Genomic DNA, 13,382 nt, shown 5'->3' with positions numbered 1-13,382 from the left:
AACCGGACAATTACGCACATGTCAATGAATATATCGTATTTTAAAGGTCTCACAAGTACTAAAAGCTTTTGTCCATATCTCCGATGTATGTAGGAGGCATATACATGCGCTTTCCGTGGGGATGCATTTGATGGGTTTTATTAAATCGCCAAAGACCGAGTTGCTGTGCCGGAAGTGTACAAAACTAGGTCGTCAGCGCAATCAAATTGGTTAATAAAATGACAACAAATGCACGTGCACTAAATGAGAGGAAACTCAAACGTCTATCATCCAAGATGTCACTATCTGATGTTTTATCTTGGTAAGAATAATTTTAAAAACGAGTACAAACATTTTTAAAGAAACACATTCATTCAGTGTAATGTGTTAGCCAATCAGATCGCCGGAGATAGTGAAGTCAAGCGCTGACGAGCTAGTTTTGTATACTTCCGGCACAGCAACTCGGTCTTTGGCGATTTAATAAAACCCATCAAATGCATCCCCACGGAAAGCGCATGTATATGCCTCCTACATACATCGGAGATATGGACAAAAGCTTTTGATACTTGTGAGACCTTTAAAATACGATATATTCATTGACATGTGCGTAATTGTCCGGTTTTCGATCATGTCACCGTATTTCTGTGATGAACCTTTATGTATTATATAGTAGGGGGTGTTGATACTAAACCGGGGCCTAGTTTATCAATTTTCTGACCCGCAGTGGGGGCCTGTGATCAGGGAGTGGCATGATTAGATGTAAAGTCACGTATCTATGACAACAATGTATACTGTTTTCAAAGACGTTACAGGTAACTCGAAAAATACCTGTAACATTGTTGTCGACACCCCTCCATACGATAAATGCTAGTGCTGAAACGATGCATCGAACTATCGATGGATTGCAATTGTTAAGTCTCCGATAGCAATTAATCGATGGTAAAACTATAGATTCATTTGGGAAATGACTGAAATGAGACAATTCAAGGAGAAAAACTATTGCAGTAGTTGGTAGCAATAGAATATCACTATGGCAATAGCATGTTGCAATAGACTATTGCTATCGCAATAGTTGTTTCCCCCTCAATACTCACCCCTAATAAATGCCAACACCACCATCCCTCTTCCATCACCACAGACAACACCCAACATCCATATTAGTTAATAAATGTTGGCGACCTATCCTCTCTTTCACTGTTATTGTTTATGGCTCTGTCCAGACTCTATCACGTAGAGGCCGCTGTGTTGTATATGGAATAACTGAGTATTGCTGATTGCGGCCCAAAACAACAGACACTCGCCTTTTCAAACTCAGATTTCGTCTTTCAGGCTTTCATGGGTCAGCGGTACGGGAGTTGCCCCCTACCGGCTGCCATTATCAGAGCAGAGTTCGAAGCCATCCGGGAAAACCTTGATCCATCTAGTGATGACGTCAAGCTTCTAGACAAGTGCTATCTAAAGGACCAGAACTCGCTCCCAGCTGTATATAGATTGCAACCCGCTAGTAAAATAAAAGGTAACGATTGCAGAGATTGGTAAAAAAAGTCTGTAAAAAATTGAGTTAGTGGAAGGTAACTTCAAGACGTTGTCAGTTTCATCACTGTGGGCTTAACATTTGTAACACTCAGAAAACACTCCTTGAGGTTCAATGGTTTCTTGTAATTACATTAATATATTTGTTCTTTTCAAAGTTGAATAGACAACTAAAATATCGATACTGCATCAAATAGATGTAATTCTATGAACTATACCGCCACGGGTTACCGCTGATACACCAAGGGCCGAATTCAGCATATCCTGCCACATCAAAGGGAGGCAACGGCAAAACTCGGAATGAATATATACTCAGCGTGATCAAGTCATAGAATTACACAATGTATATAGGATAGAATGAATATATCTATACTAAATTGACGTACAAAAGAAACTACACACCCCGTTCTTTGAGATTCGACTACTACTAAACAATGTGTGTGAGTTGCAAGTCACAATCAAAGCATAACATATTTACGGCGGTTTTTGGAAACGAATCCCAAACAATAGGTTTGTACTGTCTTTTGTAGTGGTGGTGGTGGAATTGGGTTTAACGTCGTGCTTGAGAATATTTCGCTCATATGACGACGTGCATGCGTGTGTATGTGTATGTGCGGCTGCTTGTACTAGCCCAGACTTAAGCTGGTTTTATAGTGTTAGTCACTTGAATGCCCATTAAAAATACTGTACCAGTTTAACGCTGACGCGGCTTTGGTATTCTAGTATTACACCACGGAGGCGGTGCATCGAAGTTTTCATATTACAAATACTGTCATTGCTAGCTTTGGTATTTAGATTGGATCCTGGAGTTTCCTGACCTGATTTTCCTGGACCTATTACCTCCTCAATCCACTGTTGCCTCTTTTAGCTTTGCGGGGACGGTTGGGTGACCTAGTGGTTAAAGCATTTGCTCGTCACGCCGAAGACCCAGGTTTGATTCCTCACATGTGTACAATGTGTGAAGCCCATTTCTGGTGACTCCCGTCGTGATATTGCAGGAATATTGCTAAACACGGCGTAAAACTACACTCACTCACTCTATTGTCTGTGCGAAGATTTACAGAGCCTGGGCTTCACAAAGATGTAGAATGTATTCACTTACAAGTGGTCATATAACTGACATGGTCCTTCACATGCGTAAAACCTGACTCACTCAGTCCCTCACTCACTCACACATTACGGTATTGATAAATGTATTGATTAATGGTGAAGATACTGCTGAAGGAATTGATAAATGTATTGATAAAGACACAATAGTATTAATGAATGTTATTGATGAAGGTACAATGGATGGTATTGGAAACAGTATCGAGGAATGTATGTGAGGTGAGGTGAAATTGGGTTTTAGGTCGTGCTTGAGAATATTTCGCTCATATGACGACGTGCATGCGTGTGTATGTGTATGTGCGGCTGCTTGTACTAGCCCAGACTTAAGCTGGTTTTATAGTGCTGGCCCACTGAGATACCATGCCGCAGTGAAGCATGAATACCCCACTCAGACACATTATACTGACTCCGAGCCGACCAGTCCTTGTTGTGCCCATTAATGCCGAGCGCCAGGCAGGGACCAACAAGTACCATAGTTTAACGTCTTTTGGTATGACGCGGCCGGGGATCGAACGCGCTACCTTCCGCTCTCCGGGCGGACGCTCTAACCACTACACCACGGAGGCGGTGCACTTTCTTTTGTAAGTCAGTTCATATTACAAATACTGTCATTGCTAGCTTTGGTATTTAGTATTGGATCGAGGAGTTTCCTGGACCTGGGATTTTCCTGGACCTATTACCTCCTCAATCCACTGTTGCCTCTTTTAGCTTTGCGGGGACGGTTGGGTGACCTAGTGGTTAAAGCATTTGCTCGTCACGCCGAAGACCCAGGTTTGATTCCTCACTTGGGTACAATGTGTGAAGCCCATTTCTGGTGACTCCCGCCGTGATATTGCAGGAATATTGCTAAACACGGCGTAAAACTACACTCACTCACTCTACTATCTGTGCGAAGATTTACAGAGCCTGGGTTTCACAAAGATGTAGAATGTATTCACTTACAAGTGGTCATATAACTGGCATGGTCCTTCACATGCGTAAAACCGGACTCACTCTGTCCCTCACTCACTCACACGTCGCGGTATTGATAAATGTATTGATTAATGTATTGGTGAAGATACTGTTGAAGGAATTGATAAATGTATTGATAAAGACACAATAGTATTGATGAATGTTATTGATGAGGTATAGGTACAATGGATGGTATTGGAAACAGTATCGAGGAATGTATGTGAAGATATTGATACATGTAGTTCATTACGAATATTAACACTGGTATTGGTGAATGATATTGTTGATATCACTGGTGACTGTATTGATAAAGATGTTGATAAAGATGTTAAGATATTTGAGAAGATTTGAGTATTGACTGACCCCAGATCCATACTGACTCCAAGCCGACCAGTTGTTGTAACGTTAATGCCGAGCGCTGTCGGGACCAACTCTATAGTTTATCATCTTTTTTTGAATGTCGTAGCGCTACGAACGCTTTGTGGATCGGGACCCTGGTTTTATTAAAAGAAAGTATTGGTAACATTACTGGTGAAGGTATCGATAAAGATATTGATATTGATTGATAAATTGATAAAGGTATCATTATTGGTATTAACTGAGGTAAGGTATTGATTAAGAAGTAAACAGTGTTAATTATAACAGTGATAAAGTGTTCATTAAGCTATTGATAAGGGTATGGACGTTGTACGGATCAATTTAATGATAACGAAATGGATCCAGTTATTGATATATTTATTGCTTGAGATATTGCTTCAGGTATTGATACACCTATTTTGTGAAGGTATTGCCGCGACTCGTTCATTTTTAAAATAATGGCATTGCCCTGTCATTCTGTATCTTGTCTTTCAGAAACGACTGGACGGCTGTGGAGCAGTATAGAGGGGGACATACGGGAGGTGTTATATCGAGGAGCTCAGAAGGCCGTGGACGCCTCAGAACTCTCCAAAGAATCATTCAGGCTTCTCAAAGCTTCAGGTGTGTGTTGGATGTGTTTAAATCGCCATGACAATGTCCTGGTTCCTTATGAAGTAACATCACACCCTTTCCAAGTAGACCCGTGAAGATCCGGGTTAGAATTGATCTTCAGTAACCAATGCTTGTCGCAAGAGGCGACTAACGGGATCGGGTGGTCAGGCTCGCTGACGTAGTTGACACATGTCATCGTATCTCAACTGCGCAGATTGATGCTCATGCTGTTGATCACTGGATTGTGAGATCCAGACTAAAAAAATTACAGACCATATAGCTGGGATATTGCTGAGTGCGGCATTGAACAACAACCCTCCAAGTGAAATATGCGTTCTACATCAGGTGGTGTCGTGACGTGATCGGTCACATATAACACCTATCTAGAATATATTAGACATCATTCTCCAACTATAGAAACAGTTTGTTGTATTTTTCATAATTATCGGTCATGAAAACCTTCGTATCAACATTGATTGCGTATATTAATGAAATAATAATTCGAACATGAATCGAACATGTATAGTCTCAAGCTTATCTCACTGCTATGCTTGTCGTAAAAGGCGACTAACGGGATCGGGTGGTCAGGCTCGCTCGCTTGGTTGACACATGTCATCGGTTCCCAATTGCGCAGATCGATGCTCAAGCTGTTGATCACTGGATTGTCTGGTCCAGACTCGATTATTTACAGACCGCCGCCATATAGCTGGAATACTGCTGAGTGCGGCGTAAAACTAAACTCACCCACTCACTCACTCACTTATCTCGCTGACAAAGTTTTGAAAATAATTATCACGGGGTGTTTCGTTTTATATCCTTTGATAGCGCTTCTCTGTTGCCGGCGATGTATCAGAGTTCCACAGTGGCAAACGTTTAGAAAATGTATCACATTTCCTCAAAAAGATGGCGGGGACACGGGTGGCCCAAAACCTGTGATCGTGAGTTTGAATCCCGAAGTAGTAAACATCTGATATCTGCATATATTTAGATCTTCCTTCCACATAACATTGACACATAACTGACACAAAATGTATATCACTCACCCACCCACTCACCCACTCACGGTTGCGCTATATACCAGATAGATGAGTTTCTGAGAGGTATTGGTGATACGACAGAAAATGTGCGTCCACCGCGTACAAATGTATAGCGAGAACGCAGAAAAAGATATTGCAATAGTATTCATTGTACCAAATTCTTTACAAATCCAGATGTAATTTTACCTTATAGGGTACTACACATTTCATTCCTTTAAAGGAACCTCATTGGCTGCTTCCTTCTTTCAGTGACAGAGCAGGAGATCTACCAGGGTCTGATTAACATCGCCAGGGAGAAAGACCGCCAAGCCAACTGTCTGCTCTACTTACGCGATATAGAAGGACTTGGTACAGACAGCGATCCTATGATCGCCAGACGCTTCATGGACCTCCATCCGGACACCTTACATCCAAACGAGGCTGCAGCCATGGCTCTGAAGGAGCTGAGAGAAAAAAGTTCAAAGAAGGTGAACAACCAAAACATGTTGAAGATGTCTGTGACGTGGGAGAAAGATGGAATAGGACCTGTCACCCATAGGGACTACATACAGACGCTGTGTAATCACTTCTATTCCACGATGAAGCTCCTTGTGGATCGGAACATGACAAAGAGGAACAAACTCCAGGACGATGATCTCTATAATGAAGTGGTTCAGCATTGGACAATTGCTATAAACAGATGTCAAACCTTTGTCGGGAGAGCTCCTATGCTTCAGAACATTAGGGGGTACCTGGAAGCACAAACAGATCAAGCCCTTGTCGTCCATGGGGAATCTGGCAGCGGAAAGACTTCACTGATGTCCAAGGCTGTTTCTATGGTCAGTGGTGTGGTTTCTCGTAATGAGAACGAGATAAAGATGATGACCGTGGTCCGGTTTGTTGGGACCACGCCTGAAAGTTCCTCGAGTCACCAGCTGTTGTATTCTGTGTGCCACCAACTTGCGTACATCAGTAAACAACACAGATCCGACGTCCCCGAGGATTATACCAGCCTGAAGCTGTACTTCAGGGACGCTGTACAGAAAGGCAATTTCAGTGGAGTTGTGATTATATTCCTTGATGCTTTAGACCAACTATCTCCAGCAAACGGGGCGCACACCTTGGACTGGCTTCCATCAAGACTTGCCCCAAATGTGAAGATGATTGTGTCCACGTTGCCAGAGAAACATGGTATTTTGGAGAAATTGCGGAACAAAATTGACCATAACTTCTTAGAAGTGACACCTCTTCCTCAAACAGATTGCAAGCAGGTGATGAGGGCTCTACTGGAACATTCGGGAAGGGCGATTTCTTACCCTCAGTGGAGAATAGTTGAAAAAGCCTTCACCTATTGTACATTACCTCTATTTATCACACTGACCTTCCAAGAAGCCATTAGATGGAACTCCTATGATGTCCTCCCCGCTGACGCCCTCCTACACACTGTAGAGGCAAGCATCAACCGATTGTTCGACAGGCTGGAGAAGACATATGGAAAAGTGTTTGTTTCTAGAGCTCTAGGATACCTCACAGCTGCAAGGAATGGCCTCAGTGTGTCTGAACTTGATGATATCTTGTCCCTGGATGAGGATGTCCTGAACAGCGTCTTCACCCTCTGGGAACCGCCGATCAGGAGGATTCCTTCCAACCTGTGGCCACGTCTCTACCTGGACATTTCCTCTTTCCTTGTTGAACAGGAGGCTGATGACATTGTGGTTCTGTCCTGGTATCATACCCAATTTGTCCGGGCGGCGATGACAAGGTATTTGTCAAATGTTGATGAATGCACACTCATACATAAAAACATTGCTGAGTATTACCTTGGAACTTGGAGCGGTACAATGAAAAAACCCTTTATGTATCAGCAAAGATTGATGACACGACTGAAAAAGACAGACCCATTCAGCGCAGCCTGCAGACATGTTCCTGAGCAGCCTCTGATCTTCAAAATCAGTGAAACCTCTGAGAGATACAACCTGCGCAAAATGAACCAGTTGCCATACAGTCTTGCTCAGAGTGAGCAAATTGAACGTCTGAAGAAGGAATGCTTTTGTAACTTTGACTGGCTGTATGCCAAGCTTAAGGCAGTATCCCTGCAGCAGATTCTAGGTGACTTCTCAATGTTCCACGACAGAGAAACATGCTTTGTAGCTGATGCACTCCGTATGTCTGGATCCGCTCTCAAGATTGACCCAAACGCTCTCGGTCCAGAGATCTCGGGTCGCCTTCTACCTCACATCCACAATCATCCGATTATCAGAGATCTGGTGAGACAGTGCGATCTAAGATCTCAGCACCAATGTCCCTTGGTGCCACACTTCCAGATCTATAGCGTGCCAGGAGGTCCTCTGCAATACGAATGGGAGATAGACGGAACAATCCGGTCATCAGTAGATGTTGATGTCTTCAACAGTCCTGATGGTATTCTAATGACTGCTAAACCATACTACAGCAAGACCTTGAAGGTGTGGGAGTTAACACAAGGAGAACCACGACAAGACATGCAGATGCCCATTGGGGAGATACATCCAAGTAAAGATGGAAAATATCTCAACATCTTCTCCAGGAATCGCTTTGTGACAATTTACAAATCTGACTGCGGAGAGGTCCATGCAAATGTGGACTTTGGTTATGGTGAAGTTGCCTGTGTGAATATATCCAATCAATACATTGCCTTCACAACACGACATAATGCAAGCCCTTGTGTTATAGACATTGCCAAAGGAAAGGTTCTACATAGATTCTCGTGTAGAAGCAATGCAGTGGCCATCGGTCCAAAAGAAAGATACATAGTGTTCAATGCAGACAGGAACATTATGCTGTACTCTCTCCCATTAATGGAAAGGAAATGTGTAGGTCAGTCCAACGATGAACCAATGCAGATTGCTTTTATTGACACACAAATGAAGTGCTATATCCTCACTAAAACAAGACTCCTGCAAAGTATCCATTTTGACGTTGTGAACAAAGTCTCAAGCACTGCTGGTATAGTTGAGGATATGCAGATCAAGGAATTTAAGGTCTCACACCTTGAGCATATGATTCTTGTCCGGAGTTCCCGCTGTTTGTATCTTGTTGACACAGACACAGAGACAATCAAACATAGGCTGCAAAGGATGCCTCCTGGAGTGTTCGTGAAGACAATGACGTCTTTCACAGGAGCAGGTTTCACGCCAAAGGATGACCTTGTGGTGGCCTCAAGGGACACTTACATTGCGGTGTGGGAGACAGAGACGGGGACACCGCTCAGACTTCTTCAAGCCGCTGTGTCACCTATAGTGAAGATCTTCACTTCAGATACTTTGAACAAGGCAGTGTCCCTGCTCAGCGACAACACTCTTCAAGTGTGGGATCTTAACAATTTGGATGCCGATGTTCAACATTCTAATGAAGTCTTGACAACTACAGTGAGGTCTGTGGCAGTTTCATCCTCCACTAAGAGAGTTCTATGTCATGGGACTAGATACCCAGAGGCCAAAATACTTGATATTGAAACAGGAAAAATTAAAGGAGTTCTCCAACATACCTGTGATCTTGAAGACAAAATCTTAGAGTGCGAGTTATCTCCTTTGGGATTGTTTGCTGTAACAAAGGCTCATCTGGCTGAAAAAGGAGAACACAGCAAAGAGTTCAAGACCATTCTCACTGACGACATTGTGTGGAACATGAGCACTCAAGAAAAGGTCCACCACGCACCATCCAGCAGGTACATATTATTCAACTCCATCAATTCCATCATAGCAGCTGTCCAGTGCGTGTTCTACAGTTCCATTGACTGGACATGCAACACGTATCACGTGAAGGTGATTCAGCCAGACTTGATGGACGAGGAACCGCCTGAATTCTCAATCCCAATGATGTCCGAGTTTGTCTGCAAGCCAGTGCTATTGTCTGTGAGAAAGGGTCTGGGTGTATTCAATGCCTTCTATACAGTCTTGCAGTTCTGTGAAAAGGAAATAAATCCTGTGACGAAGGTAGAGCAGTCAAGGAGCTTCTATATGAAACTCTACATGCGGACTCTTTTGGGCAAACAAACGGAAGAGAAGATTCTATGTGTCAAAGACTTTCTGAAGCATGCTGACCCAAATGATCAGTTTGTGGACGTACGGATTATTGATGGGAACAAGCTCCTGATCATGTATTCGAAGGATCCTGTAACAGCTTCCTTTGATAAAGAGTCAGGACTTGTTCTCTCAGAAGCTTCGCACAAGGCTGCTATAGTGTATGACCCTGAAAAGGAAAGCGTCATTCGACACCTTCTCCACATCGCGAAACCAGACTGTATCCTCAGCCTAACAGTTATCTCACGTCTTAGTTCAATTTTAGTTGATGATCAGCTCAGAGTCTTTGACCATCATGAAAACAAACTGCAAACAGAGATAAACACAAAATTTGCTGCAAGATGTCACAGACTTGCCCTTGATGGCGCTTACATCATAGGAATATCTCATGATTTACGTTCAGTAATTGTGGTGCGATCTGTTGACGGCGAACAAAAGGGCCGTCTGTTTATCCATGGGAAGGCAACTTGTATCGAAGTCGCTGAAGATGATCGGACGGTTGTGGTAGGCTGTTATGATGGTCGGGTGATGATTCTTAGCCTCGTTCTGGAACTCAGTGATCCCGTGACTGAGCTAATTGATAAACTCCCAAGTAGGATTCCACCCATTGGCCATCGAGAGCCATTGGTCAATGGAGACATCAGACATATGCAGCAGTCGTTACCAGAAATGACTCGACTTGCTCTCAAGTTGAAAGAAGATCAAGAAAGGCATGCTAGACGACAAACGTCCTTCAGAGCTCTTGCCACAAGTGTCACCGCCATTAACAAAGTACGCATGAGGTCCACGGCGTGTTCTATACAATAAAGGTGTTCCCCAGTGGTAAGACATAGCATAGCATTGCGAAAACGTGTTGGCTTGTAAACACAATATACTTGATCCAACATCCCTGTGATTGTTCCACCTGGTCGTTCGTGCGATGCATCAGTGGATATCAGGACAATTGTGCCATACAACAGTGGACACTAGGGCCATCATGTCATGCATGACAAAATACCAGGACTATCGTGTGGGTCAGTGGACTCCATGACCACGAAGTAATGCATCATCGGAATCCAAGACAAGCATGTCTTGAATAAATGGGTGCACGGACAATCAGGTCATGAATAAGTGGACACCATGACTGTGAGGTCATTCAACAGTGGATGCAAGGATGCATTCATAAGTAAACACCATGACTTACAGGACACCAGGACAATCAGATAATTCATCAGTGGATAATATGGTCATCGGGCCATTCATAAGTAAACACCGTGACCATCATGTCAATCATCAGTGGATAATACGGTCGTCAGGTCATTCATCAGTGGATAATATGGCGATTAGGTCATTCATCAGTGGACACCATAACAATCAGGTCATTTATCAGTGGATAATACGGCGATCAGGTCATTCATCAGTGGATAATATGGCGATCAGGTCATTCATCAGTGGATAATACGGCGATCAGGTCATTCATCAGTGGATAATATGGCGATCAGGTCATTCATCAGTGGATAATACGGCGATCAGGTCATTCATCAGTGGACAATATGGCGATCAGGTCATTCATCAGTCGATAATATGGCGATCAGGTCATTCATCAGTAGATACCATAACAATCAGATCGTTCATCAGTGGATAATACGGTTGTCTGGTCATTGATCAGTGGATAATATGGCGATCACGTAATTCATCAGTGGATAATACGGCAATCAGGTAATTCATCAGTGGACACCATAACAATCAGGTCATTTATCAGTGGATAATACGTCGATCAGGTCATTCATCAGTGGATAATATGGCGATCAGGTCATTCATCAGTGGATAATACGGCGATCAGGTCATTCATCAGTGGATAATATGACGATCAGGTCATTCATCAGTGGATAATACGGCGATCAGGTCATTCATCAGTGGACAATATGGCGATCAGGTCATTCATCAGTCGATAATATGGCGATCAGGTCATTCATCAGTAGATACCATAACAATCAGATCGTTCATCAGTGGATAATACGGTTGTCTGGTCATTGATCAGTGGATAATATGGCGATCACGTAATTCATCAGTGGATAATACGGCGATCAGGTAATTCATCAGTGGACACCATAACAATCAGGTCATTCATCAGTGGATAATACGGTCGTCAGGTCATTGATCAGTGGATAATATGGCGATCACGTAATTCATCAGTGGATAATACGGCGATCAGGAAATTCATCAGTGGACACCATAACAATCAGGTCATTCATCAGTGGATAATACGGCGATCAGGTCATTCATCAGTGGATAATATGGCGATCACGTAATTCATCAGTGGATAATACGGCGATCAGGTCATTCATCAGTGGACACCATAACAATCAGGTCATTCATCAGTGGATAATACGGCGATCAGGTCATTCATCAGTGGACACCATAACAATCAGGTCATTCATCAGTGGATAATACGGTCGTCAGGTCATTGATCAGTGCACGCCATAACAACCAGATCGTTCATCGGTGGATAATTTGGCAATCAGATCGTTCATTAGTAGATAATTTGGCGATCTGGTCGTTCATCAGTGGATAATTTGGCGATCAGGTCATTCATCAGTGGACACCATAACAATCAGGTCATTCATCGGAGGATAATATGGCGATCTGGTCATTCATCTGTGGATAATATGGTCATCGGGTCACTTATCAGTGGACAATATAGTCATCGGGTCACTTATCAGTGGACAATATGTTCATCGGGTCATTCATCAGTGGATAATGCGGCGATCGGGTCATTCATCAGTGGATAATGCGGCGATCGGGTCATTCATCAGTGGATAATACGGCGATCGGGTCATTCATCAGTGGACACCATGTCCAGTGTATAACATGACTTTAGGGTCATTCATAAGTAATCACCATGACTATGAGGCAACTCATCGGTGGTCACCATGACTATCAGGTAATTCACCAGTGGATAATATGGTGATCAGGTGACTCAACAGTGGATACAAGGACCATCAGGTGACTCATCAGTGGATACAAGGACCATCAGGTGACTCATCAGTGGATACAAGGACCATCAGGTGACTCAACAGTGGATACAAGGACCATCAGGTGACTCAACAGTGGATACAAGGACCATCAGGTGACTCAACAGTGGTCACCATGACTATCAGGTGACTCATCATTGGATACAAGGACCATCAGGTCATTTATCAGTGGACACCATATCACCATCTGGTCATTCATCAGTATATAATATGACCATCAATGAATTCCAGATCCAGCAGGTCATACTTGCTCAAAGCTTACACCAAAACTTGAGGAACATCGACCTTTATGTTCCTTCAATAATCTCTTGGCAGAACGAATGGTGAAGTGCGAGCGATTTCTAGAGTCAGTCGCTCGCCAGTCATGTGGCAGAACCTCAACGTGCAGGCTACCCCTTGTCGAACAGAAGAGTTGAGACTGTTAGGACACAGATCTGTCACTACGAGAAGTGTCACCGTTACTGAATATCACAACCTTCTAGAAACTGACTTTTCCTTAGCCTACAAAAAAATAAAATGATTTCGGAAAATTCGAAAACAAAACTGGGCTCCGTCTAGTCGTAATGTTTATATTTGTTCCCTGAAATAAATGTGTTACGTATTAATGGTTAATCATGGATTGTACATATGGAAAGGATCATTCATTTAAATCTACAAAATGACTCGTCATTTCCGACTCTATTGACATTATCTAATACTGACATACCCAGTTCACTCGACAACGATGTGCTATCACAATAACATCCCAAACT

At 43.1% G+C, this 13,382-nt stretch overlaps 1 protein-coding gene across 1 annotated transcript in view; it reads left to right on the top strand.

The window, feature by feature from the left end:
- Positions 1-10,423, top strand: part of LOC124264334 (NACHT and WD repeat domain-containing protein 2-like) — a 35,365-nt gene extending 24,942 nt beyond the window's left edge. The window contains exons 5-7 of the mRNA XM_046699091.1: positions 1,309-1,495; positions 4,423-4,561; positions 5,797-10,423. Of these exons, the coding sequence (XP_046555047.1) occupies positions 1,309-1,495; positions 4,423-4,561; positions 5,797-10,423 (4,953 nt within the window). The remainder of the gene's footprint in view (positions 1-1,308; positions 1,496-4,422; positions 4,562-5,796) is intronic.
- The last annotated feature ends 2,959 nt before the right edge of the window (positions 10,424-13,382 follow it).

This window comes from Haliotis rubra, unplaced genomic scaffold, assembly GCF_003918875.1.
Source record: "Haliotis rubra isolate DU_JTF1 unplaced genomic scaffold, ASM391887v1 Scf92, whole genome shotgun sequence".
NCBI lineage: Eukaryota > Metazoa > Mollusca > Gastropoda > Lepetellida > Haliotidae > Haliotis > Haliotis rubra.
The sequence above is the reverse complement of the archived record's forward strand: the minus strand, read 5'-3'. Positions and strand labels throughout refer to the sequence as shown.